At 50.7% G+C, this 23382-nt stretch overlaps 1 protein-coding gene across 3 annotated transcripts in view; it reads left to right on the forward strand.

The window, feature by feature from the left end:
- The window catches only part of LOC147099015 (cold shock domain-containing protein C2-like), a 77930-nt gene extending 54811 nt beyond the window's left edge, over positions 1-23119 (forward strand). For 2 of the 3 annotated variants that reach the window (XM_085969548.1, XM_085969547.1), the window contains 3 exons: positions 8337-8534; positions 11342-11464; positions 15435-23119. In XM_085969548.1, coding sequence (XP_085825674.1) covers positions 8359-8534; positions 11342-11464; positions 15435-15597 — 462 coding nt within the window. In that variant the 5' untranslated portion in view covers positions 8337-8358 and the 3' untranslated portion in view covers positions 15598-23119. The remainder of the gene's footprint in view (positions 1-8336; positions 8535-11341; positions 11465-15434) is intronic. The other variant, XM_085969546.1, reaches the window with a different exon arrangement.
- The last annotated feature ends 263 nt before the right edge of the window (positions 23120-23382 follow it).

A 23382-nucleotide genomic window follows, 5' to 3' on the forward strand; every position in this document is an offset into this window, starting at 1 on the left:
AATCCCAACTCCACCATCTCCCCTGCTCCCTGATTTACATTGTCTCCTCTCCCCTTTGAAACCTGCTCGATGGGCCTCAGACTTTTGTTTTTGTTAATGAAGGCCCAGCCCCTTCAAACTGGTTTAACAAACTCCTGGTGCTGGAGTGCAGCATTCAGTGAGGGTGGGGAGGGACGGGATGGAGTTGATTTTCGCAGAATGGAGCTCCTCAGGGACTGCTGGTCCGTCAGGAGAAGTGAACGAAGCAAAACATTCCCACCCCTGCTGTCCAACCGCTACGAGGGCTGTGACCCCTGACCGTGGCTTTGCCGTGACCCCTGACCTTGGCTTTGTCATTTTCTTTGTAACCCCAAATACGGAAGTTCATTTTTTTTTCCTTTTGGCCTCAAGGCTAGCCCTGAGCAAAAAAGATGGCTCACTATTAAATTCCAGGGACGGGAGGGGGCGTGCAGTCAACTGGGGAAAGTCTGAAAATCAGACGATGGTTAAAAATTCCCCAAATTCAAATTTCTCTTTGCTAAAATTTCCATTGTGACATATTTTCTTTAATTCATTATTTTTACATTTATTTTGTTATCAGGTAGTTTACAGGCACTTTTTTCACTTACTTTTTAAATTTCCCTGCATGGCCATGGGATTCACACAGCTTGGGAACCATGTCTGTCAACCTGAGGCGGGAGTTCAGTGGCCATTGCTCCAGCTGATTAGTTGACAGCATGAAATGTAGTATAAAAGCTCCCACCTCACAGCTGATCACTTTCCTCAGGCAGAAGCTGTTGCTCAGTCCATTTTCAGCACAGATTCTGCAGGCTGCAAGTCTTTCCAGCATTGTCTCCATCCAGTGTCACCTCATTGGAAGAACCTCGCTCACCATTGACAGAATGCGTCTGTCATCTTTACTTCACCTGCCATCTATTCCATCAGCATGGGTGCCCTTTATACTGTCTCACCTTGGTCCTCAGAATCCAACCACGATCAGCCCCCAACACCAGCACCAGGCACACCAGCAGCACCAACAACAAGACCAACCTTCTCCGTGATCACCTGATGATGCACAGGACAGAGGGCATCAGCACCTGACCACATTGCTGCCCGGGAGGCCAGAGATGGCCTCATCATGGCCAGATTTAGTTAACCTTACGCTGTACACCCATATGGCTGCCACATGATGCGCCAGGTTGGCACCACCCCACACCAACACCATAAAGCATCCCTACAATGCCCGAGCCATTCCTTTCGTACTCATCACCATTGCGGGGGGTACCGTTATGTCTCACCAGTCACTGCAACTCACTAAGCCACTTCCAGAAGTGCACACAAATCTGTCCAAAGTGTTGAAAATAAAGATTTTTATGTTTAACACCACATTAACAGAAGCTTTACATAAACTTTGGATAAAACACCCAAGTGGCTACTGTTGTGTGTTGTTAGTTGCACTAGGATGAGGGTGAGTGAGAGGGGTGGCTAGTGAGATGGGGATGTGATAATGTAGATAGAGAGTGGGATGGGTGGAGGTGCAAGGTATGTTGGTGTGAGTAAGGATGTGTGGGAGTAGGTTAGATGTGATCAGAGGCACAGCAGGATGAGGTTGAGTGTGGCTTTGTACGAACGTTTCCTGATCTAATGAGTTTGCGGCACTGCACCCAGGCCCCCCTGAACACATCCCTCCTCTGTAATCTGCAACCAGGCTGTCTTGGTCCTGGGGAGGTCTCTTCCGCCCATCGGAAGGGAAGAGGACCATAAGCATATGGAGGGGGTCGTCGAAGAACCTGGGTGCAGCCCTCTGCCTCTGTGCAGTCATTGTCGGTGGTTGCAGCCCTCCAATGCTGTAGTGCACTGACAGCACTATGTTAGATTAAACTTCAAATGTAATGTGGCCACGGTCCCTTTAAATATCCCGGCTGAAAATGTGTCATGAATGATGTCACCAGACCCGCTCCGTCTCATTGGGCCGGGTAACGCGCTGGGCGGGGCTTAATAGGCCCCATTAAGGTAAGTTCATTTTCTGCAGCGGGAGGGGGCTGGCAGCGGGGTCGCGACCCCCCACGGTCACCGCCCGCACCGGACCCGCCCAGGTAGAGAAAATTTCGGCCCATGTCTCGGCCAGTGCCGTGCCCGAGCTGCAACCGCACTGCGTGAGTTTGAGCTGTTCCGAGCTCGGGCCTTGTTTAAATCTCACTGGCCTAAGCTGCTCGCCCCGAACGGCCATCCCACCACAGCTCGTAATATTGGGCGGGTCGCCGGCGAAATACCCGGCGACGCTCGGGCTGATATTTTATGCAGAGCCAGAAGGAGCAGGAGTTTTTGGAGAAGGCCCTTTTAAAGCGCGCTGGTCAGGCCGCTCATCGCCAACACACTCGGGCGGAGCACGCTCCACCCACCTGTCTCTGAAAAGCCAGGCAGGGTCCTAGGACGTAGATTTGCCCAATCCAGAGGCTGGCCCACTGAATCAGGCGGGCGCTCTGGCCACCCAAGGAAAAGCACCTTTAAAAATGGCGGTGGCCGGACCGCTTGCGTTAACCGGCGGGGAGTTTACCGACCCCATTTTGAAGCCGTCACCGCCTCGTTAACGCCAATTTGGCTGGGTGAAAATCTGACCCGAGTGTCTCTGTGTGTGTGTGTCTCTATATCTCTCTCTCTGTCTGTCTCTCTCTCTCTCTATCTCTATCTTTATCTCTGTCTCCCTCTTTCTGTATCTCCATCTCTCTGTCTGTCGGTCTGTCTGTGTGTGTGTCTCTCTTTCTCTCTGTATCTCCATCTCTGTCTGTCTGAGATATTAAACCGAGGCCCCGCCTGCTCTCTCAGGTGGATGTAAAAGGTCCCACGGCACCATTTCGAAGCAGAGCAGGGGAGTTATCCGTTGGTGTCCTGGGCCAGTATTTATCCCTCAATCAACATCACTAAAACAAATTATCTGGTCATTATCACATTGCTGTTTGCGGGAGCTTGCTGTGCACAAATTGGCTGCTGCGTTTCCCACATTTCAACAGTGACTACACTTCAAAAAGTATTTCATTGGCTGTAATGCGCTTTGAGACGTCCGGTGGTCGTGAAAGGCGCTATATAAATGCAAGTCTTTCTTTTTTCTATCTCACTGTACCTCTAGCTCTCTCTGTCTCCCTCTATATCTCTCTCTCTCTTTCTGTCTGTCTATATGTCTCTTACTCTCTCTGTCCTATCTCTCTATACCTCTAGCTCTCTCTGTCTGTCTGTATCTCTCTCTCTCTCTCGTCATTGTTATTACAGTGAAACCAAGTTGTTTTTCCTCCAGCTGTTTAATGCAAACTCCACAGGGAGTAGATTGGACACTCGAGGGGTTAAAGACCTTTGCCGCTGCCAAGGTTAGTCCCCACGAGGAGGGAGAGCCTGAGAGCTTCATGCTGCGGCACGTATTAGAATAAACAGAGGCAGCCCTGAGAGGAAGCTGGCAGCAGCTCCTCCGTCATCGGCAAGCTTTGTCCTTTTGTCCTTGCTGCAGAGTGCTTACTCCATTCTTTCTCTTTATTTCCTCTTCACTTTCATTCCCTCTTTCTCTACCCCTTTTCTCTGTCCTTTTCCCAAGTACACTGGCTCCTTATTGGGGTACGATCACGGGCACCTCACCTAAGTGTGTGTGTCACTCTTTCTTTCACGCATTCTCTCTCTCTCTCTCTGTCCTTTATGTTTATCTCTCACTCTCTCTCTCTCCTTTGTCTCTCTCTCTGTCCTTTGTCTCTCTCTCTCTCTCTCTCTCTCTCTGTCTGTCTGAGGAGCAGCTTGGAAAGACTCTCATAGAATCCTAGAAATTTACGACACGTAAGGAGGCCGTTTGGCCCATCGTGCCTGTGCCGGCTGAAAAAGAGCTCTCCAGTTTAATCCCACTTTCCAGCTCTTGGTCCGTAGCCCTGTGGGTTACGGCATTTCAAGTGCACATCCAAGTACTTTTTAAATGTGATGAGGGTTTCTGCCTCCACCACCCTTTCAGGCAGTGAGTTCCAGACCTCCACCACCCTCTGGGTGAAAAAAGTTCTCCTCAACTCCCCTCTAATCCTTCTACCAATTACTTTAAATCTATGCCCCCTGGTTATTGACCTCTTTGCTAAGGGAAATAGGTCCTTCCTATCCACTCTATCTAGGCCCCTCATAATTTTATACACCTCAATTAAATCTCCCCTCAGCCTCCTCTGTTCCAAAGAAAACAACCCCAGCCGATCCAATCTTTCCTCATAGCTAAAATTCCCCAGCCCAGGCAACATCCTCGCAAATCTCCTCTGCACCCTCTCTAGTGCAATCACATCCTTCCTGTAATGTGGTGACCAGAACTGCACGCAGTATTCTAGCTGTGGCCTAACTAGTGTTTTATACAGTTCAAGCATAACCCCCCCTGCTCTTATATTCTATGCCTCGGCTAATAAAGGCAAGTATCCCATATGCCTTCTTTAACCACCTTATCTACCTGTCCTGCTACCTTCAGGGATCTGTGGACATGCACTCCAAGGTCTCTCTGATCCTCTACACTACTCAGTATCCTACCGTTTATTGTGTATTCCCTTGTCTTGTTAACCATCCCCCAAATGCATTACCTCACACTTCTCCGGATTGAATTCCATTTGCCACTTTTCTGCCCACCTGACCAGTCCATCGATATCTTCTTGCAGTCCACAGCTTTCTTCCTCACTTACAACCAATTTTTGTATCATCTGCAAACTTCTTAATCATGCCCCCTACATTGAAGTCTAGATTATTGATGTATACCACAAAAAGCAAGGGGACCCAGTACTGAGCCCTGCGGAACCCCACTGAAAACAGCTTTCCAGTCACAAAAACACCCGTCAACCATTACCCTCTGCTTCCTGCCACTGAGCCAATTTTGAATCCAACTTTCCACTTTTCCTTGGATCCCATGGGCTTTTACTTTTCTGACCAGTCTGCAATGTGGGACCTTATCAAAAGACTTGCTAAAATCCATGTAGACTACATCAAACGTGCTGCCCTCATCGACCCTCCTTGTTACCCCCTCAAAAAATTCAATCAAGTTAGTCAAGTGGCCAACCATCCAGGATTGCCCTGGAGTCTTCAGGAATGGAGATCAATCTCCAGACACTCGCTGCGAACAACACACCGGGAGAAAAATCATCTGGGCATTAAGAAAAACACAGCCTTTAAAAAAAAAATCTTATTTGAACACTTTTGTTTACTAGTTACAAAAATATTGGAGATAGAAAAAAGGCTGTTTGACCGACAGTCAAGAATCACCCAATCGGGGACTGTTCACAGTCCCATTGGCGTGGGAAGGTGGGACACTATGATGGTGGACATGTCTGGCGGCCAATGGCGGGAGTTTGGGGGGGTGCGGGGGGGGGGGTTGGAGGCCGGAGGTCATGTGATGACACCTCCGGGAATGTGTCCAACCAGCGTTGGCGACCCGTACCACTACGGGATCCGGATTTCAGTGTAACTGGGTCAGGGGAAGAACTGGTTCATGTTCAATCCCCCTTCCCTGCAGAAGAAACCCGTTTCCAATTGTGTCACGGTACTGATTACTGGAGGACGAGGCGGTGGTCAAGGCTGAGCAATAGCTACATTAGTACAATCATCACCACCCCATCGTCGCTGGGCTAAAATCCTGGAACTCCCCCCCTGCACCCCCCTAACAGCACTGTGGGAGGGAGCACCTTCACCACACGGAAGTCTAGTTATCCTTCACTAGTTCTTGTTTACAAAATGTCCCTGAGCAAGCTGGGCCCGTGCCCAAGTATTTATACTCTCCCTGGACAGCGCCACCAGCAGGCCGCCCAGTATATTTCATAAGTCATTTCGACATGAATGGCCCGATTTATGACAATTATCACATTGCTGTTTGTGGGAGCTTGCTGAGCGCAAGTTGGCTGCTGTGTTTCCCACACTTCAGAAAGTACTTAATTGGCACTTTGGGACATCATGAGAGGCGCTATATAAATGCAAATCAATATTCCCAGCTTTCTTTCCTTCTTTCTTTCTTTCCTTCCCCTTCGACCGGGAGGAAAATGGCATCCAAGGTTCCTGCTCCTAACCGACGTTGAGTGCGAGCAGGGTTGGGCCCCCCGACTCTGATTCTGCCCATCACCTTCAAGTGTATCGCACACGATGAATGACCATTTGGGCAAAGTACCAGAGGCTGATTGGCACTTGTGGATCTATAGCTTAACATGAGTCAGCACCTTGGGACATGCGTGGCGGGCAATGGTGCCAACCCTCCGGGATTATCCTAGAGTCTCCAGGAACGAGAGATTAACCTCCTGGCCATTGCTGCGACCAACACCCGGGAGAGAAATACCAATGCGGCAGTAAAAAAAAATGGTGTCTTTTTTTTTTCCATTTGCTTTCAACACGTTTATTTATTCGTCAGAAAAATAACATAGAACATAAGACGTAGGAGCAGGAGTAGGCCATTCGAGCCTGCTCCGCCATTCAACGAGATCATGGCTGATCATCCAAACCCTAGCACCCGGTCCCTACACCGACAGCCATCCCACCCAAGCCCTATCCCCGTAACCCCGCATATTTAATCCCCCCTAACACTAAGGGCCAATTTTTTATCATGGCCAATCAACCTAACCCGCACATCTTTGGACTGTGGGAGGAAACCGGAGTACCCGGAGGAAACCCACGTAAACACGGGGAGAATGTGCAAACTCCACACAGACAGTCACCCGAGGCCGGATTTGAACCCGGGTCCCTGGCGCTGTGAGGCAACAGTGCTAACCACTATGCCACCGTGCTGCCCCTTCAAAATATTGGAGATGAGAAAAAAAGGCTGTTAGAGATGGGAGGTCATGTGACGAGAGCTCCAGGAATATGTCCACTCAGAGTTGGCAACTCGAGTGACGGGAGAACGTGAGCGCGCGGTACGGTGACAGAACCTGGCCCTCTCGCTTCCAGCAAACGAGCTTCAACCGAGCCCCGAACAGAGAGCTGAAAGTCACTTTGCCTTTGCAGGTGAGGACACGAGTTTTGAGCAGTCACAGCTGAATGGGCTCATACCCAGCGTACAAATTGTCCGTCTGACTCCAGGGGCGTTGACCTTTCGGTGGCTCTCAGCTCGCGGCAGATCGACCTATGTGCGCCACTTTCCTGCGTTGTTGCACTGAACTGGTTCTGGTCTTTGAGTTGGTCCGGAAAACCAAATCCCGGTGCTCTGTGCTTGACCGGTTTCCCCCGCCGGGCTGGCACCGAGTCTACACTACGCCAACCTGAGGGAACTGGTGCCTGGTCCGGTGGCTTGGCGTGTTTTACATCATGAAACCCTCACCCATGCCTTTGTCACCTCTAGACGTGACTATTCTAACGCACTCCTGGCCAGCCTCCCACGTTCCACCCTACGTAAACTTGAGGTCATCCAAAACTCGGCCGCCCGTGTCCAAACTCGGCCGCCCGTGTCCAAACTCGGCCGCCCGTGTCCAAACTCGGCCGCCCGTGTCCAAACTCGGCCGCCCGTGTCCAAACTCGGCCGCCCGTGTCCAAACTCGGCCGCCCGTATCCTATCTCGCACCAAGTCCCGTTCACCCATCACCTCTGACCTACGTTGGCTCCCGGTTAATCAACACCTCGATTTAAAAATTCTCATCCTTGTTTTCAAATCCCTCCATGGCCTCGCCCCTCTCCCTATTTCTGTAATCTCCTCCAGCCCCACAACCCCACGAGGTATCTGCCTCTAATTCTGCCCTCTTGAGCATCCCTGATTATAATCGCTCAACCATTGGTGGCCGTGCCTTCTGTTGCCTCGGCCCTAAGCTCTGGAATTCACTCCCTACACCTCTCCGCCTCTCTTTCCTCCTTTAAGTCGCTCCTTAGAACCTACCTCTTTGACCAAGCTTTTGGTCACCTGCCCTGATTTCTCCTTATGTAGCTGGGTGTCAAATTTTGTTTGATAATCGCTCCTGTGAAGCACCTTGGGACGTTTCACTACATTAAAGGTGCTATATAAATGCAAGTTGTTGTTGTTGTTGTTGCCGTTACCGCATGACTCAGTGTTTCCCAGGCCAACGGGAGAGGTCATATTATGGCGGTGGGTTGGAGAAATCCAGGGGGATCCGGATCTCTGCCATCGGTTTGCGCCGGTTGCCGAAAACATTGAAGTAAACATAAAACCGGCTTGAGAGAGACCAGAGGGAGAACCGGACTGGGGAGTAAATAAGGCTTTGGACAACTGGAGGGGGCGGCCCTCAAATCACCGCTTAGTGGCCAATTGTGGGAGAGTGACAGGAGAGGGCTAAGAGCTACTAGTCTCGAGCACGAATGGTATGTGATGGGGGGGCGGGGAGGAAGCAAGAGCAAAAATTGGATTCTAACCTTGGCCCTTCTCGTTCTTTCTGCAGACAGGAATCCTCACAAAGCACCATGTCATCAGACCAGAGAGAGACGTCACCCTCACAGCCACCTCACTCGCCTCGATCGCCGGTGTCCCCGCCTTCATTATACTTTCGCGACAGCATCAAAACTTGGGAGCGGAACAACTCTCTCCTGGGGGACCTGCCCAGCCCCCTCCCCACCAAACGCACCCGCACCTACTCTGCGTAAGTACTCCCACAGCACGGTCACCTTTGGGCTTTGCTGGAGGAAGGGTTTTACTGATCGTTACTATCTACTCCGCAAACCGATAAAATTCTTACACATTGAAGCCATCGTTTATTAAGTGTACGTTAAGTACTGTACGCTTAACAGATAGTCCTTACAAGCAGGTTATCGATAAATTGGGGACTCAAACGTGAGCTCAGTATCTTAGGCCTTCACGAATCCAAATATTCATTGCGATCTGCCACTTTTTATACACTTCTCTCCTCCTGACTACATTACAATTCGCAGTTTCTGCATTCCATGATTATACAGAAAGTTAAAATACAATTCCATATAAGGAGAATTTAATTGAACTTGTCCCTTATCCCTGACTTTAGTTAGTAAACGTCTTTCTTTACTTAAAACTCTTTTTCCCGTTGGGCTAACTAGATCGGCATAACTCCCTTACTTTGTAATCTTTGTGTCAGCTGTGGCTCAGTGGGCAGCACTCTCGCCTCTGAGTCAAGAAGGTCGTGGGTTCAAGTCCCACTCCAGAGACTTGAACACAAGGCTGACACTCCAGGGCAGTACTGAGGGAGTGCTGCACTGTCGGAGGTGCCGTCTTTCAGATGAGACGTTAAACCGAGGGCCCCGTCTGCTCTCTTGGGTGGACATAAAAGATCCCAAGTCACTATTCCCAAGAGGAGCAGGGGAGTTCTCCCCAGTGTCCTGGCCAATATTTATCCCTCAACCAACATCACTAAAACAGATTATCTGGTCATTATCATATTGCTGTCTGTGGGACCTTGCTGTGCGCAAATTGGCTGCTGTGTTTCCCACAATACAACAGTGACTACACTTCAAAAAGTGCTTCATCGGCTGTAAAGCACTTTGAGACGTCCGGTGGTCGTGAAAGGCGCTATAGAAATGCAAGTCTTTCATATCAATAGTTTCACTCATTACACATAATTGCTATTCCAACTGAAACCTTTAATTATGTCTTTGACTGGAACAGAATCAATCTCCCGCTTCTACAATTGACCCCAATTAAATAGATATAATGCAAATCAGGATGTTTTCCTTTTGCAGAACTAACTGTTCTCCCCGAATCTTGGGAACCAGCATGCAGTGGCAGATCCTTAATTAATCCCAACCTTAATTCATGATGAAACTGGCCACTGATGGAGAGCCGGCCTCACGTCAAAGATTCAGTGATCATTACTTTTAAACTGAATCATACTTCTCTGCACAATAAAGGCTAAAGGCTAATCATACTACAGTATGAAGAAAAATCGTTAGCAGTGTAACGTTAGCAGACATCAGGATAGCGTGATTAACCCTTTCCTTACAGCGAGGAGAGGCGCAGTCGTCTTATTTAACACTGCCTGTATAAGCAGCTCTGACTGTGTGTGGTGCATGGTTGTATACGGGGCTTGTTGTGTTTTCTGTCCCCCCTCTAACCTTCTCTTCATCTCTTCCACCCCAGTCCACTCCACCCAGAAGATGCGGAGGCACTCTGAGTCCAGGCCCACAGTCACTGGTTCTCACCCAGCACCTCACCCAAGTAAAATCCTTTGGAGTAAGAATTAGCCTAACTTGGTGCTGCGCGAGCAGCAGGCCTCTAGGCCAAGGCCCCAGGCAGGCCTGAAATTGGGACCCCCCACCCCCCCGCCCCCAGCCTGGTCTAAATCCTGCGGGTGAGCTGCCATCCTCTGCCGCGCCCTCCAGCAGGATCTGAATTTGAGGCCACTTGCCTTGCCGGCAGTGGCCTTGGGGTGGGGGACCTTCTGGCTCCACATTAAAATTATATTTTTTCACTGACCTTCTTGTTAGGCCGTTTCCACGGCAACAAAACCCGAGCAGCGCAGGCACTGCTCAAGACAGCCCAATTTCTCTCAAGAGTCCGAAAAGAGGCGCTAGGCCCCCTTCATTAGCATAGGCAAGGGGGCTAATGCCTTAAAGTTGGCCGTGGCCACTATAGCGTCGTACCTCTTTCGGGCATCCTTGGGCGCGGGGAATAGCCCCGTGGAATTGGTGACATTTGCCCCAGTTTCCCGCCGATGACCAATTTCTACCCCTTCGTTGTACGCACCGAGACGGTGAGCGAGGGGCAAACCATTCGAGCAGCAGGTGATCCTGTCCTGACCTGACAGCCAGACACACACACCAAGTGGGTAACTGGATTGTAATCAGGAGCAGGAGCCTTGGCTGATCCCCCCCCCCCCCACCCTCCCAACCCCCACCGAACCCAGGGAGCAGCGAAGCCTCAGCTGCGATCAGCTAACTCCGCACGGCCCAGGCATGGGACCTGGGACCTGGGACCGCACGCCTCGCTGCATCTTTACCCACTGAACGGTCAGGAGCGGTTCAGCTCCCGTGTTCCACAAACTAAAAAAACCTTTTACGCAGCGAGTGGTTCGGATTCAGAACACACCGCCTGATCGGGTGGTGGAAACAGATTCAATAGTAGCCTTCAAAAGATAATTGGATAAATACTTGAAGGAGAAAAAAACTGCAGGGATATGGGGAAAGAGCGGGGGGAGTGGGGCTAACTGGATTGCTCTTTGAAAGAGCCGGCGTAGACCCGATGGGCCGAATGGCCTCCTTCTGTGCTGCACTCTTTGATGATAACGACACTTTCCAGTTCTTGGCGGCCGAGTGTGTTGCTGTTGCCCGATCTTCGTGGGTGCGTGAAACACGAGAGAGTGGGCGCAGGCACGATGGGCTGAATGGCCTCCTGCTGGGCGGCACCATCCTATGATTCTATGAATGACCTCCGGTTTATTCCCAAATAACTGCGACGTTTGTGCTGGTTCTCCTCTTCCAGTTCCGCTCGGGCAACACTGGGGCCTCGTTCCAAGGGAAAATGCAAGTGCTTCTCCAGGTCATTGGGTCATGGGTTCATTACGCCCATGGACGGGGCAGAGGACATCTTTGTTCACATCTCCGAGTGAGTAAATACAGCGCTAGCTCTAATTTTTTTTAAAGAGGTATCCTCAACATATTTGCAACCTTGAAACAAGAACCTTGGAACGAGGAGCGGCAATATAAACTAAAGGGTACAATTCTAAAGTGGGTGTGTGAACAGGGAGACCTGGGGGTATGTGTGCACAAATCAATGAAGGTGGCAGGGCAGGTTGAGAAAACGGTTAAAAAAGCATACGGGATCCTGGGCTTCATGAATAGAGGTATAGAGTACAAAAGCAAGGAAGTTATGATCAACCTTTATATAAAACACTGGTTTGGCCCCAACTGGAGTATTGTGTCCAATTCTGGGCACCGCACTTTAGGATGGATGTGAAGGCCTTAGAGAGGGTGCAGAAAAGATTTACGAGAATGGTTCCAGGGACGAGGGACTTCAGTTACGTGGATAGACTGGAGAAGCTGGGGTTGTTCTCCTTAGAACAGAGAAGGTTGAGAGGAGATTTGATAGAGGTGTTCAAAATCATGAGGGCTCTGGACAGAGTAGATAGAGAGAAACTGTTCCCATTGGCAGAAGGGTCGAGAATCAGAGGACACAGATTTAAGGTGATTGGCAAAAGAACCAAAGACGACATGAGGGAAACTTTTTTTATGCAGCAAGTGGTTATGATCTGGAATGCACTGCCTGAGAGGGCGGTGGAGGCAGATTCAATCACAGCTTTCAAAAGGGAATTGGATAAGCACCTGAAGGAAAAACATTTTGCAGGACTGCTGGGGAAAGGGCGGGGGAGTGGGACTAGCTGAATTGCTCTTGCAGAGAGCTAGCACTGGCTTGACGGGCCCAATGGCCTCCTTCTGTGCTGTAACCATTCTATAATTCTATGAACATAACCTAAGAAAGGATATACTTGCCTTACAGGGAGTGCAACGAAGGTTCACCAGACTGGTTCCTGGGATGGGGGGATTGTCCTATGAGGAGAGATTGAGTAGACTAGGCCTATATTCCCTAGAGTTTAGAAGAATGAGAGGTGATCTCATTGAAGCATATAAAATTCTTACAGGGCTTGACAGGGTAGATGCAGGGAGGATGTTTCCCCTGGCTGGGGAATCCAGAACCAGGGGTCACAGACTCCGAATAAGGGGTTGGCCATTTAGGACTGAGATGAGGAGAAATTTCTTCACTCAGAGGGTGGTGAATCTTTGGAATTCTCTGCCCCAGGGGGCTGTGGAGGCTCAGTCGTTGAGGATATTCAAGACAAAGATCGATAGATTTTTGGATATTAAGGGAATCAAGGGATGTGGGAATAGTGCAGGAAAGTGGAGTTGAGGTGGATGATCAGCCATGATCTTATTGAATGGCGGAGCAGGCTCGAGGGGCCGAATGGCCGACTCCTGCTCGTAATTCTTATGTTCTGTCTGTGGGGTAACTGGAGCTCTTATCAGGCCTGGTCTGGAGTTTGTGAATAATCCCTCTGTGTGAGTGTGAGAGGATATTTATGATATTTTACAGGTCAGTTGTACAACAATGTTTGCATCAACATGACTGCCAGGTGGTGGGACTACCAGTAGGAGGCAGTCTTGGGCAAATGTTGGTTTCACATCCAGTCCAGCTGGGTGCAAAAAGCCACACTTTGAATGGTTCCCCCCGGAGAGAGTGCAGCAAGCCAGTGCCTCCCCTTAAACGGCAGAGGCTCCACTTGTGTGTGGTTAAGCAAGCATGGCCAACAAATGAGGTAAGAGACAGCAACAAGCTAAAAAGAAAAACGGCTCACACAAATGCAAAGGAAGACTGGAAATCTAGCGGACTGGGAGAGCTATAAAAATCAACAAAGGCTGCAAAGAGAGTAACAAGCTGCAAAAAAGAATATGAAAAAAGAGACATCAGAGCTAACGGTAAAAGTTTTTATAAATATATTAAGAGAAAGAGAGTGGTAAAGGGGAATGTGGGCCCAATAAAGACGGACAAAGGAGAGACTAGAATGGACAATAAGGACGTCGCAGGTTTGTTAAGTGAGTATTTTGTGAGCTGACCCGGTCCAGATGTGCGACTGTGAGCTGATCAAATCCAGATGTGCTACTGTGAGCTGATCGAATCCAGATGTGCGACTGTGAGCTGATCAAATCCAGATGTGCGACCGTGGGCTGACCCGGGTCCAGATGTGCGACTGTGGGCTGACCGGGTCCAGGTGTGCGACTGTGAGCTGACCCGGTCCAGATGTGAGACTGTGAGCTGACCGGGTCCAGATGTGCGACTGTGGGCTGACTGGGTCCAGATGTGTGACTGTGAGCTGACTTGGTCCAGATGTGCGACTGTGGGCTGACCGGGTCCAGATGTGCGACTGTGGGCTGACCAGGTCCAGTTGTGCGACCGTGGGCTGACTGGGTCCAGATGTGTGACTGTGAGCTGACCGGGTCCAGATGTGCGACTGTGGGCTGACCCGGTCCAGATGTGTGACTGTGAGCTGAATGGGTCCAGATGTGCAACTGTGAGCTGACCGGGTCCAGATGTGCGACTGTGGGCTGACCAGATCCAGATGTGCGACTGTGGGCTGACCGGGTCCAGATGTGCGACTGTGGGCTGACCAGATCCAGATGTGCGACTGTGGGCTGACCGGGTCCAGGTGTGCGACTGTGAGCTGACCCGGGTCCAGATGTGCGACCGTGGATTGACCCGGTCCAGATGTGCAACTGTGGGCTGACCGGGTCCAGATGTGTGATTGTGAGCTGACCCGGGTCCAGATGTGCGACTGTGGATTGACCCGGTCCAGATGTGCGACTGTGGGCTGACCAGGTCCAAATGTGCGACTGTGAGCTGACCTGGGTCCAGTTGTGTGACTGTGGGCTGACTGGGTCCAGATGTGCTACTGTGAGCTGACCGGGTTCAGATGAGTGACTGTGAGCTGACCCGGTCCAGATGTGCGACTGTGAGCTGACCGGGTCCAGAAGTGTGACTGTGGGCTGACCGGGTCCAGATGTGCGACTGTGAGCTGACCGGGTCCAGATGTGCGACCGTGAGCTGACCGGGTCCAGATGTGCGACTGTGAGCTGACCGGGTCCAGATGTGCGACTGTGAGCTGACCGGGTCCAGATGTGCATATTGTAACCTCCAACGGATATGTGAATGGGCAATAGGATCCAAACATAGCTGAGAATTTCCTGGGAGTTGCCCTAATTTCACCGTAAGTGAAGGAATTTCACCCTAGTTCCAGCATGGGAGTGGGAGCAGCTCCCAGGGAATTCCTGGCCCTTGCGGTTCTTTGGGGTAATGGATAGTTCTGCTCCACCTTGACAATGCTCTGTTGTTTGCTCCTGCAGAGATCAGTAACTGCGCAAAGCGCGAGCAGCCGGTGAGAGTCAGCGAGGGCCTCGGAGTTGGGGGGGGTTGGTGGCGGTGTGAAGAGAGGAAGGCTGGAGAATGGGTTGGAGGGGGAGACTGTGGGCTCGGGGGGGGGAAGAGAAGGGACAATGGGGGGTCGGTGGACGGGAAGACTGGGGAATGGGGGTCAGAGAAAGAGAGAAAATGGGGGTCAGGGAGAGGGGAATAGGGTTAGAGAGAGAGAGAGAGAGGGGGGGAATGAGGGTCAGGAGGAGGGAACTGGGGTTTGGAGAGTGGGAACCCCCAGAGGGCTGTGGATGCTCAGTCGGTGAGTATATTCAAGACTGAGATCGATAGATTTTTGGATATTAAAGGAATAAAGGGATATGGGCGGGAAAGTGGAGTTGAGGTCGAAGATCAGCCAAGACCTTATTGAATGGCGGAGCAGGCTCGAAGGGCCGAATGGCCTACTCCTGCTCCTGTTTCTTATGTTTTTCCAGTGTAAAACTGGTCAGTGTATTCCTTCGCGAGCTGTCTTAATGCAATGTTTCACGTGGCGATGAGGCCCGGTGCTCCACCGAACAAAATTACACTTCCGCTGAATACAAACTGACTTGTGTTAACAGCAGTCTCTCGAGAGCCGAAACCGTGTGACCAATCTTTTGTTTTTTCTTTCTTCAAGCATCGAGGGGGAGTACGTGCCAGTGGAAGGAGATGAAGTCACGTACAAGGTGTGCACCGTTCCGCCCAAGAACCTGAAGTATCAAGCAGTGGAGGTGGTGATCACCCACCTGGCCCCGGGGACCAAGCACGAAACCTGGTCTGGGCAGATCGTCAACTCCTGAGGAAGGGAGAGGGGGTGGGGAGAGGTGGGGTGGGGGGTGGGGGGGGGCGGAGGTGAGGGCTTGGGCCTACTGCCCAACAGGCTTGGCTCCATCGATGGGACTTTTCAAACAAAAAAGTAATTGTGGGGAAGAATATGTGATTTGTGAGGTGTGTATTGTTATAGACTTCAAAGGCTACGGATTTAAAAAGGATTATATATAAAGCAAAACGGAGTTTCGACAGGGTGCAGGAGAGGAGTGACTGCCCAATTTCTTTTCACTAAAGTTCACTTGCGTCACTGGCTATGAAACACTCCAGCCTAATCTGGATGGGGATCATTTGGTTGAATTGGCCTTAAGGTAAATAAATTCCGTTGTATTGGGGTGGACTCCATTTTCTTTCTTTCCCAGTAACTGAGGCCTCAATTTAATTTTAAAATGACGTTGCCTAGGAACAGGAGGAGGCCATTCATTCAGCCCTTCGAGCCTGTTCCTCCATTCAGTTAGATCACGGCTGATCTGTACCTTAACTCCATCTACCCGCCTAGGTTCCGTAACCCTTAATACCCTTACCCAACAAAAATCTAATAATGTCAGTTTTGAAATCGTCAATTGACCCCCCTGGCCTCCACAGCTTTTTGGGGGAGAGAGTTCCAGATTTCCACTGCCCTTTGTGTGAAGAAGTGCTTCCTGAAATCACCCCTGAACGGCCTGGCTCTAATTTTAAGGTTGTGCCCCCTTGTTCTGGACTCCCCGCCCCACCAGAGGAAATAGTTTCTCTCTCTCCACCCTATCAGCTCCTTTAATCGTCTTAAACGCCTGTTAGATCGCCCCTTAATCTTCTATATTGGAGGGAGTTCAAGGCTAGTCGATGCAACCTGTGTAACTATTACTCTATAAGCCAATAGAAAACACCAGGTTCTCTCACTGCCTGGAACACCGATTCCCGGTGGGAGCGGGGAGCCGTGTTTCTGTGGGTCTTTGCTGGCGGTTTAGCCATCTCTGCTTCTGCCCGATAGAGAAGGGCGCTGGATGGAACGGTAAGCAGGAGCCGAGGCTGGAATGGTGACGCATCCCGCGAAACCGGCACCGCAACCTGGAACCGGTTTTTAAATTCAGATAAAACCTCTTGCTTGGGAAGCTAGGGTGGCCGGTTAGTTTGTCCAATACCCCATCTTTTATCACCACTGTGTGGCCAAAGGCAGGAAACTCCCCGGCGCAAAAGCCGTTTCTTTCCAGAGTACCTCAAGAGGCAAACTGGGAGCGAATGAATACGGCTGCCACCGTCGGTGTTGGATAGAGCGGCTGCCATCTTGTTCCGACAGCCTTTGGGGATGAGCTCACGTTTCATCCCCACCCACAACCACGTGCATTTATATAGCGCCTTTAACACAGTAAAATGTCCCAAGGCGCCTCACAGCAACGTTATCAGACAAAACTGGACACCGAGCCACATGAGGAGAAATTAGGGCAGGTGACCAAAAGCTTGGTCAAAGAGGTAGGTTTTAAGGAGCATCTTAAAGGAGGAGAGAGAGAGGCGGAGAGGTTTAGGGAGGGAATTCCAGAGCTCAGGGCCCAGGCAGCTGAAGGCACAGCCGCCAGTGGTGGAGCAATTAAAATCAAGAGGCCAGAATGGAGGAGCGCAGAGATCTCGGAGGGTTGTTGGGCTGGAGGATGTTACAGAGATAGGGAGGGGCGAGGTCATGAAGCGATTTGAAAACAAAAATCAGAATTTTAAAATCGAGGCGTTGCTTCACCGGGACCCAATGTAGGTCAGCGAGGTCAAGGGTGATAGGTGAACGGAACTTGGTGCGTGTTAGGACAGGGGCAGCAGAGTTTTGGATCCTCAGACCACCATTGTCATTTTTGGATTGCTGGCCTGTATGTAACTCCCTCCCGCACCCACACGCCCCCCAGCCCACCCCCTCCCCCCTGCCCCCACCCACCTCTGCCCGCCAGGAGGGTGTGTGAAGTCTTAGACTTTGGAGCAACTGCACACACTTGAATTGTGTCTGGTGTTCTGAGCCCATCACCGCAGCATAAAGAGGGTGGGTTCTGAACGCGGACAGCCGGAAGGCGTTAGGATATGTCGGTGCTGAGTTGGGACCACCTCAGTTGGGGCGGTGGTGGGACTGGAGCCTCCTTCCCTAGATAAATGAGGAGGAATGTCGGCCAGGATCTCTGTTCCTCATCGCTATTGGGCAATCGCTGCCTGGGTAGCAAACCCCATTGGCCTTCGTTGTGATGCCTCTGAGGTCAAACAGTCAGCTGACACTCATTGTTGGGCCCCATGCTATCGAGTGGGGCCTATTTGTAACTTGGCACCACTAACCGACTCAAGGTGACCTGATATCTCTCTGTGGTTGACACTGTTATTACTGGTGATGTGTCTTTACAAATTAGAGAGGGGGGTTCCTGAGGTTTGAATAATTTCTCCTCTGTGCACTCTCCCTGCTCCCAATCTTTCTCTTCCCCCACAGCATTGGCCCAGTTGAAGTGCGTAACTCAAGGTCAGTAACCTTTGGGCTATCCAAGCTGGGCCGGGACCTTCCTAACCTCTCCTTTCTGTGGTTTATCAGCGTATATGCAGGTTCAGGACGCAGTGATGTGATTTCTCCCCCTCACACCCTGTCCCCTAACACTGTGATCTTGGAGAGCTCTCTCTGGTCATCTTTAGTAATGGCCTCAACACTGCCAAATGGATCCCAGATCATATCCGGACAACCTGGGGGGTGGGAGAGGAGCAGAGCTGGTCCAGTCTGAATGAATCGAAAGTAATCGATTGGCCGTGAAGCGTTTTGAGATTGAGTAGACTAGGCCCATACTCTCTGGAGTTTAGAAGAATGAGAGGTGATCTCATTGAAACACAAGATTCTGAGGGGGATTGACAGGGTAGATGCCGAGAGGTTGTTTCCCCTGGCTGGAGTGTCTAGAACTAGGGGGCATAGTCTCAGGATAAGGGGTCGGCCATTTAAGACTGAGATGAGGAGAAATTTCTTCACTCAGAGGGTGGTGAATTTTTGGAATTCTCTGCCCCAGAGGGCTGTGAATGCTGAGTCTTTGAGTATATTCAAGGTCGAGATCGATAGATTTTTGGACTCTAGGGGAATCGAGGGATATGGAGATCGGGCGGGAAAGTGGAGTTGAGGTCGAAGATCAGCCATGATCTTATTGAATGATGGAGCAGGCTCGAGGGGCCGTGTGGCCGACTCCTGCTCCTAATTGTTATCTTATCTTCTTATGGGGCGTCCCAATGATGTGAAAGGCGCTACATAAATGAATGCAAGTTCTTTCTTCCCCTTTCTTTACGTTGCTCTTAGAGCAGTCGTTTATTTACGCAAAACCCAAGAAACACATGGTCGGGGTCGGAGGTTGGGGCGGGGTGGCGGGGGGGGAGCCAATTTAACCCTACTCGCTCAGCGGGCGGGCAGTCAAAATCGCCCTCGCTCTTAGCGGAGGCGGGAGGTCATGTGAGGAAACGTCCAGGAAAACGTCCAACCTGAATGCAGGGAGCTGCCGATTCTGCCGCAGTAGCCGGCTGGAGACTGACGGGAAAGAATTCGAGCTGCCCCGCAGCCTCAGTGGGCCACCCGGTGTGGACAACTGAGCTAAAGAAGGCCAGGCAGCAACCCCCCCCCTCCCCACCAAGTCTGTGCCAACCTAGCTCGTCTCGACCGGGTTGTTAATGAGAGCGCAAGATTTGGACTTGGCAGCCCTCCTTTTCCCCAGTCATTGATAGATCAGCTAGGGTTCCTTCTCCTGGTTCCGATCCTGGCTGAAGGTGGGTCAGGGTGCTTTGATCATCTGTAACTATGGAGTTTTCTGGTGAAACAGATCCAATTTCTCTGGTTTCAAAAATGTAAATATTTCAGGGAAAGCTTCAAATGTATGTACTTGCTGTATAAAGCAGATCTGAGATAAATAATATCTACGGCTGGGGCTGAGACTGGGCCTGTATCTAACCCGTGCTGTACCTGCCCTGGGAGTATTTGATGGGGACAGTGTAGAGGGAGCTTTACTCTGTATCTAACCCGTGCTGAACCTGCCCTGGGAGTGTTTGATGGGACAGTGTAGAGGGAGCTTTACTCTGTATCTAACCCGTGCTGTACCTGCCCTGGGAGTGTTTGATGGGACAGTGTAGAGGGAGCTTTACTCTGTATCTAACCCGTGCTGTACCTGACCTGGGAGTGTTTGATGGGACAGTGTAGAGGGAGCTTTACTCTGTATCTAATCCGTGCTGTACCTGCCCTGGGAGTGTTTGATGGGACAGTGTAGAGGCAGATTTACTCTGTATCTAACCCGTGCTGTACCTGCTCTGGGAGTGTTTGATGGGACAGTGTAGAGGGAGCTTTACTCTGTATCTAACCTGTGCTGTACCTGTCCTGGGAGTGTTTGATGGGGCAGTGTATGGGAGCTTTACTCTGTATCCAATCCGTGCTGTACCTGCCCTGGGAGTGTTTGATGGGATAGTGTAGAGGGAGCTTTTCTCTGTATCTAACCCCGTGCTGTACCTGCCCTGGGAGTGTTTGATGGGACAGTGTAGAGGGAACTTTACTCTGTATCCAATCCGTGCTGTACCTGCCCTGGGAGTGTTTGATGGGATAGTGTAGAGGGAGCTTTACTCTGTATCTAACCCCGTGCTGTACCTGCCCTGGGAGTGTTTGATGGAACAGTGTAGAGGGAGCTTTACTCTGTATCTAACCCGTGCTGTACCTGCCCTGGGAGTGTTTGATGGAACAGTGTCGAGGGAGCTTTACTCTGTATCTAAGCTGTGCCGTACCTGCCCTGGGAGTGTTTGATGGGACAGAGTAGAGGGAGCTTTACTCTGTATCTAACCTGTGCTGTACCTGCTCTGGGAGTGATTGATGTGACAGTGTAGAGGGAGCTTTACTCTGTATCTAACCCATGCTGTACCTGCTCTGGGAGTGATTGATGTGACAGTGTAGAGGGAGCTTTACTCTGTATCTAACCCGTGCTGTACCTGCCCTGGGATTGTTTGATGGGACAGTGTAGAGGGAGCTTTACTCTGTATCTAACCCGTGCTGTACCCGCCCTGGGAGTGTTTGATGGGACAGAGTAGAGGGAGCTTTACTCTGTATCTAACCTGTGCTGTACCTGCTCTGGGAGTGATTGATGTGACAGTGTAGAGGGAGCTTTACTCTGTATCTAACCCATGCTATACCTGCTCTGGGAGTGTTTGATGGAACAGTCTAGAGGGAGATTTACTCTGTATCTAACCTGTGCTGTACCTGCCCTGGGAGTGTTTAATGGGACAGTGTAGAGGGAGCTTTACTCTGTATCTAACCCGTGCTGTACCTGCTCTGGGAGTGATTGATGTGACAGTGTAGAGGGAGCTTTACTCTGTATCTAACCCGTGCTGTACCTGCCCTGGGAGTGTTTAATGGGACAGTTTAGAGGGAGCTTTACTCTGTATCTAACCCGTGCTGAACCTGCCCTGGGAGTGTTTGATGGGACAGTGTAGAGGGAGCTTTACTCTGTATCTAACCCGTGCTGTACCTGCTCTGGGAGTGTTTGATGGGACAGTGTAGAGGGAGCTTTATTCTGTATCTAACTCGTGCTGTACCTGCCCTGGGAGTGTTTGATGTGACAGTGTAGAGGGAGCTTTACTCTGTATCTAACCCCCTGATGTACCTGCTCTGGAAGTGTTTGATGTGTTTTGAAGCAGACACCAGGTATCTGAATTGGGAAAGTGTTCCATTCTCCAGCACCAATATTCCTTCCTCATTGAGCTTAAACATCTTCTAGAACTCAGATTCAGGTAGCAGTCTTAACCTGAAAAACTCAGCGACCAATTCCTGGGTACAGAAATTGAGTCTACCAGGACTGTACCCAATTATTTGGTGTACAGGCTGTCTGCTTCTAAAAGTTTGAAGTAAAATTTTTCAATTTGGTCTAGAATTTGTTGCTGTACAATATTGTTGTGTGTTGTGAACTGTTTTTTGATGTCGGATTCTGTGTTTAACCTTGTGAGTGAGTCACAGTGTAGTTGTTGCCGTGAATGGGAGGCCGGTGCCCGCGGTTTGACTGCCTCGTGGTGCCGTGATGTGGGCGTGGAAAGATTTGTCCCCGTGCCCGTTCACTTCATGTGCCCGAGCGAGGGAGGGAGGGGGACCCACCAGCCGCTGGTTGCTAAAGGTGGCCAGTTTGTCGGCCCGTGATCCCCTGGCAGAGGGGGCACTGCCCGCAGCCTGGGAAAAAGACACTGGCCAGTCTCGCTGGCGAGGCTCGTGGGCTGCTGAGGGGTGGGCACCGGCGGGAACTGTTCGGTTGTGGAGACTTGAGTCGGGTCGCCAACTCTGGCCGGGTGTATTCCTGGAGGCTTCGTCACATGACCTCTCGCCTCGAACTGCGCCATCCCCGCTTTCCCGCCATTGGTCCGTCCTCCGCACGCACTGCCCACGGCCAATGGGAAAAGGAACGGACTCTTTTCTATCCAATTGGATTCATCTTGACTGTCAGTGAAACAGCCTTTTTACCTCCCCCACCCCCATCTCAAATATTTTTAGAACTAATAAACAGAAACGCTCAAAGAAAATGGGAAAAAACACTTTTTTTTTTACCGCCCCAGTGGTTTTTCTCCTGGTTGTTTGCTCGCTGCGAGTGTCCAGGAGATTAACCTTCAATTCCTGGAGACTCCAGGACAACCCTGGAGTGCTGGCAAGCCCAAATCTGAGTTGCTGGTAAAGGTAATTCTGAGACACAAGTTCAACTGTGTCAAAGGAACACTTGCTGCCTTTTGTTCATAGAAACATAGAAGGTAGGAGCAGGAGTAGGCCATTCGGCCCCTCGAGCCCGCCCCGCCATTCAACGAGATCATGGCTGATCATCCACGGGTCACTCCAGAATGGCAGGCTGCCTGTAACCTTCAGGAGCATTGTGTTAAAGTTCAGCCACATCACCCCATCCCGCCGTGCCTCAGCGAGCTTGGGGACTTGAAAGTCTCCAGGAGTCACAGAGAGGAGGTTTGACCCCCACCCCCGAACTGTGGCAGCCGAGCGGCCCGGGCTAAGGAGGGGAGAATCTCCCAGAGGGCCCCCCCCCCCACTCCTGGTTCCGCTATCCAATGGCCCTTCCTGTGCATGTTGGCTCAAGGTCAGATTGAGCCTGTTTGCGATGCTGACTTTCACTGCGTGACGACTTGGCTGAGGTGAACGAGAGCGACTGGTTTCCAAGGGGCCGTACCCAGGAATCGAGAAGCAGGGGGTGGGAGCAGGAGAATATTGTTTGATATCCAGAGAGGACCACCCTTGGACTCTGGATTGACCCTTTCATTCTCATTCCAGACACAGTGCTCTGTAATGCTATTTCCACCCCAACCCCCACCACCACCATTCCACTTTTTCTTTTGGGGATGAAATCTAGCTGCCTGCTATTATGTCAAACTGCGCTAATCTGCGTTGTTAATATTCGCTGTTAATGCTGAATGGACGCTGGTGTTGGCAATGATTGGAAGCAATAATGGGTTGCGGAGGAGTGATGGTTTCCTTGGCAATAACTATGAATAAAATGCAATAATACCCACCCTGAGTGTTCTGTCCGTTAATTCTGCATGGGAGCTTGCTCTTCTCAATTGGAAAGGAAGTTATTCTGCTGGTCCGCCCAATTGGACAAGTGAAGGTGAACCTTGGCCGGCTGGTGAAGATTATAGTCAAGCACCCGCTGCTGGCACAGTGGGTTGTGACACAATACATTGCACGGTGTGGCAATAAAGATTCAGAATGACCCACGTTTCAATCCCTGAGTTAGTTGACCGTAGCGACCTCTGTGATCCTTGAGTTAGTGACA

The sequence above is a fragment of the Somniosus microcephalus genome, chromosome 28 (genome assembly GCF_052327205.1).
Source record: "Somniosus microcephalus isolate GS21.2 chromosome 28, FLI_Smic_1.0, whole genome shotgun sequence".
Taxonomy (NCBI): Eukaryota; Metazoa; Chordata; class Chondrichthyes; order Squaliformes; family Somniosidae; genus Somniosus; species Somniosus microcephalus.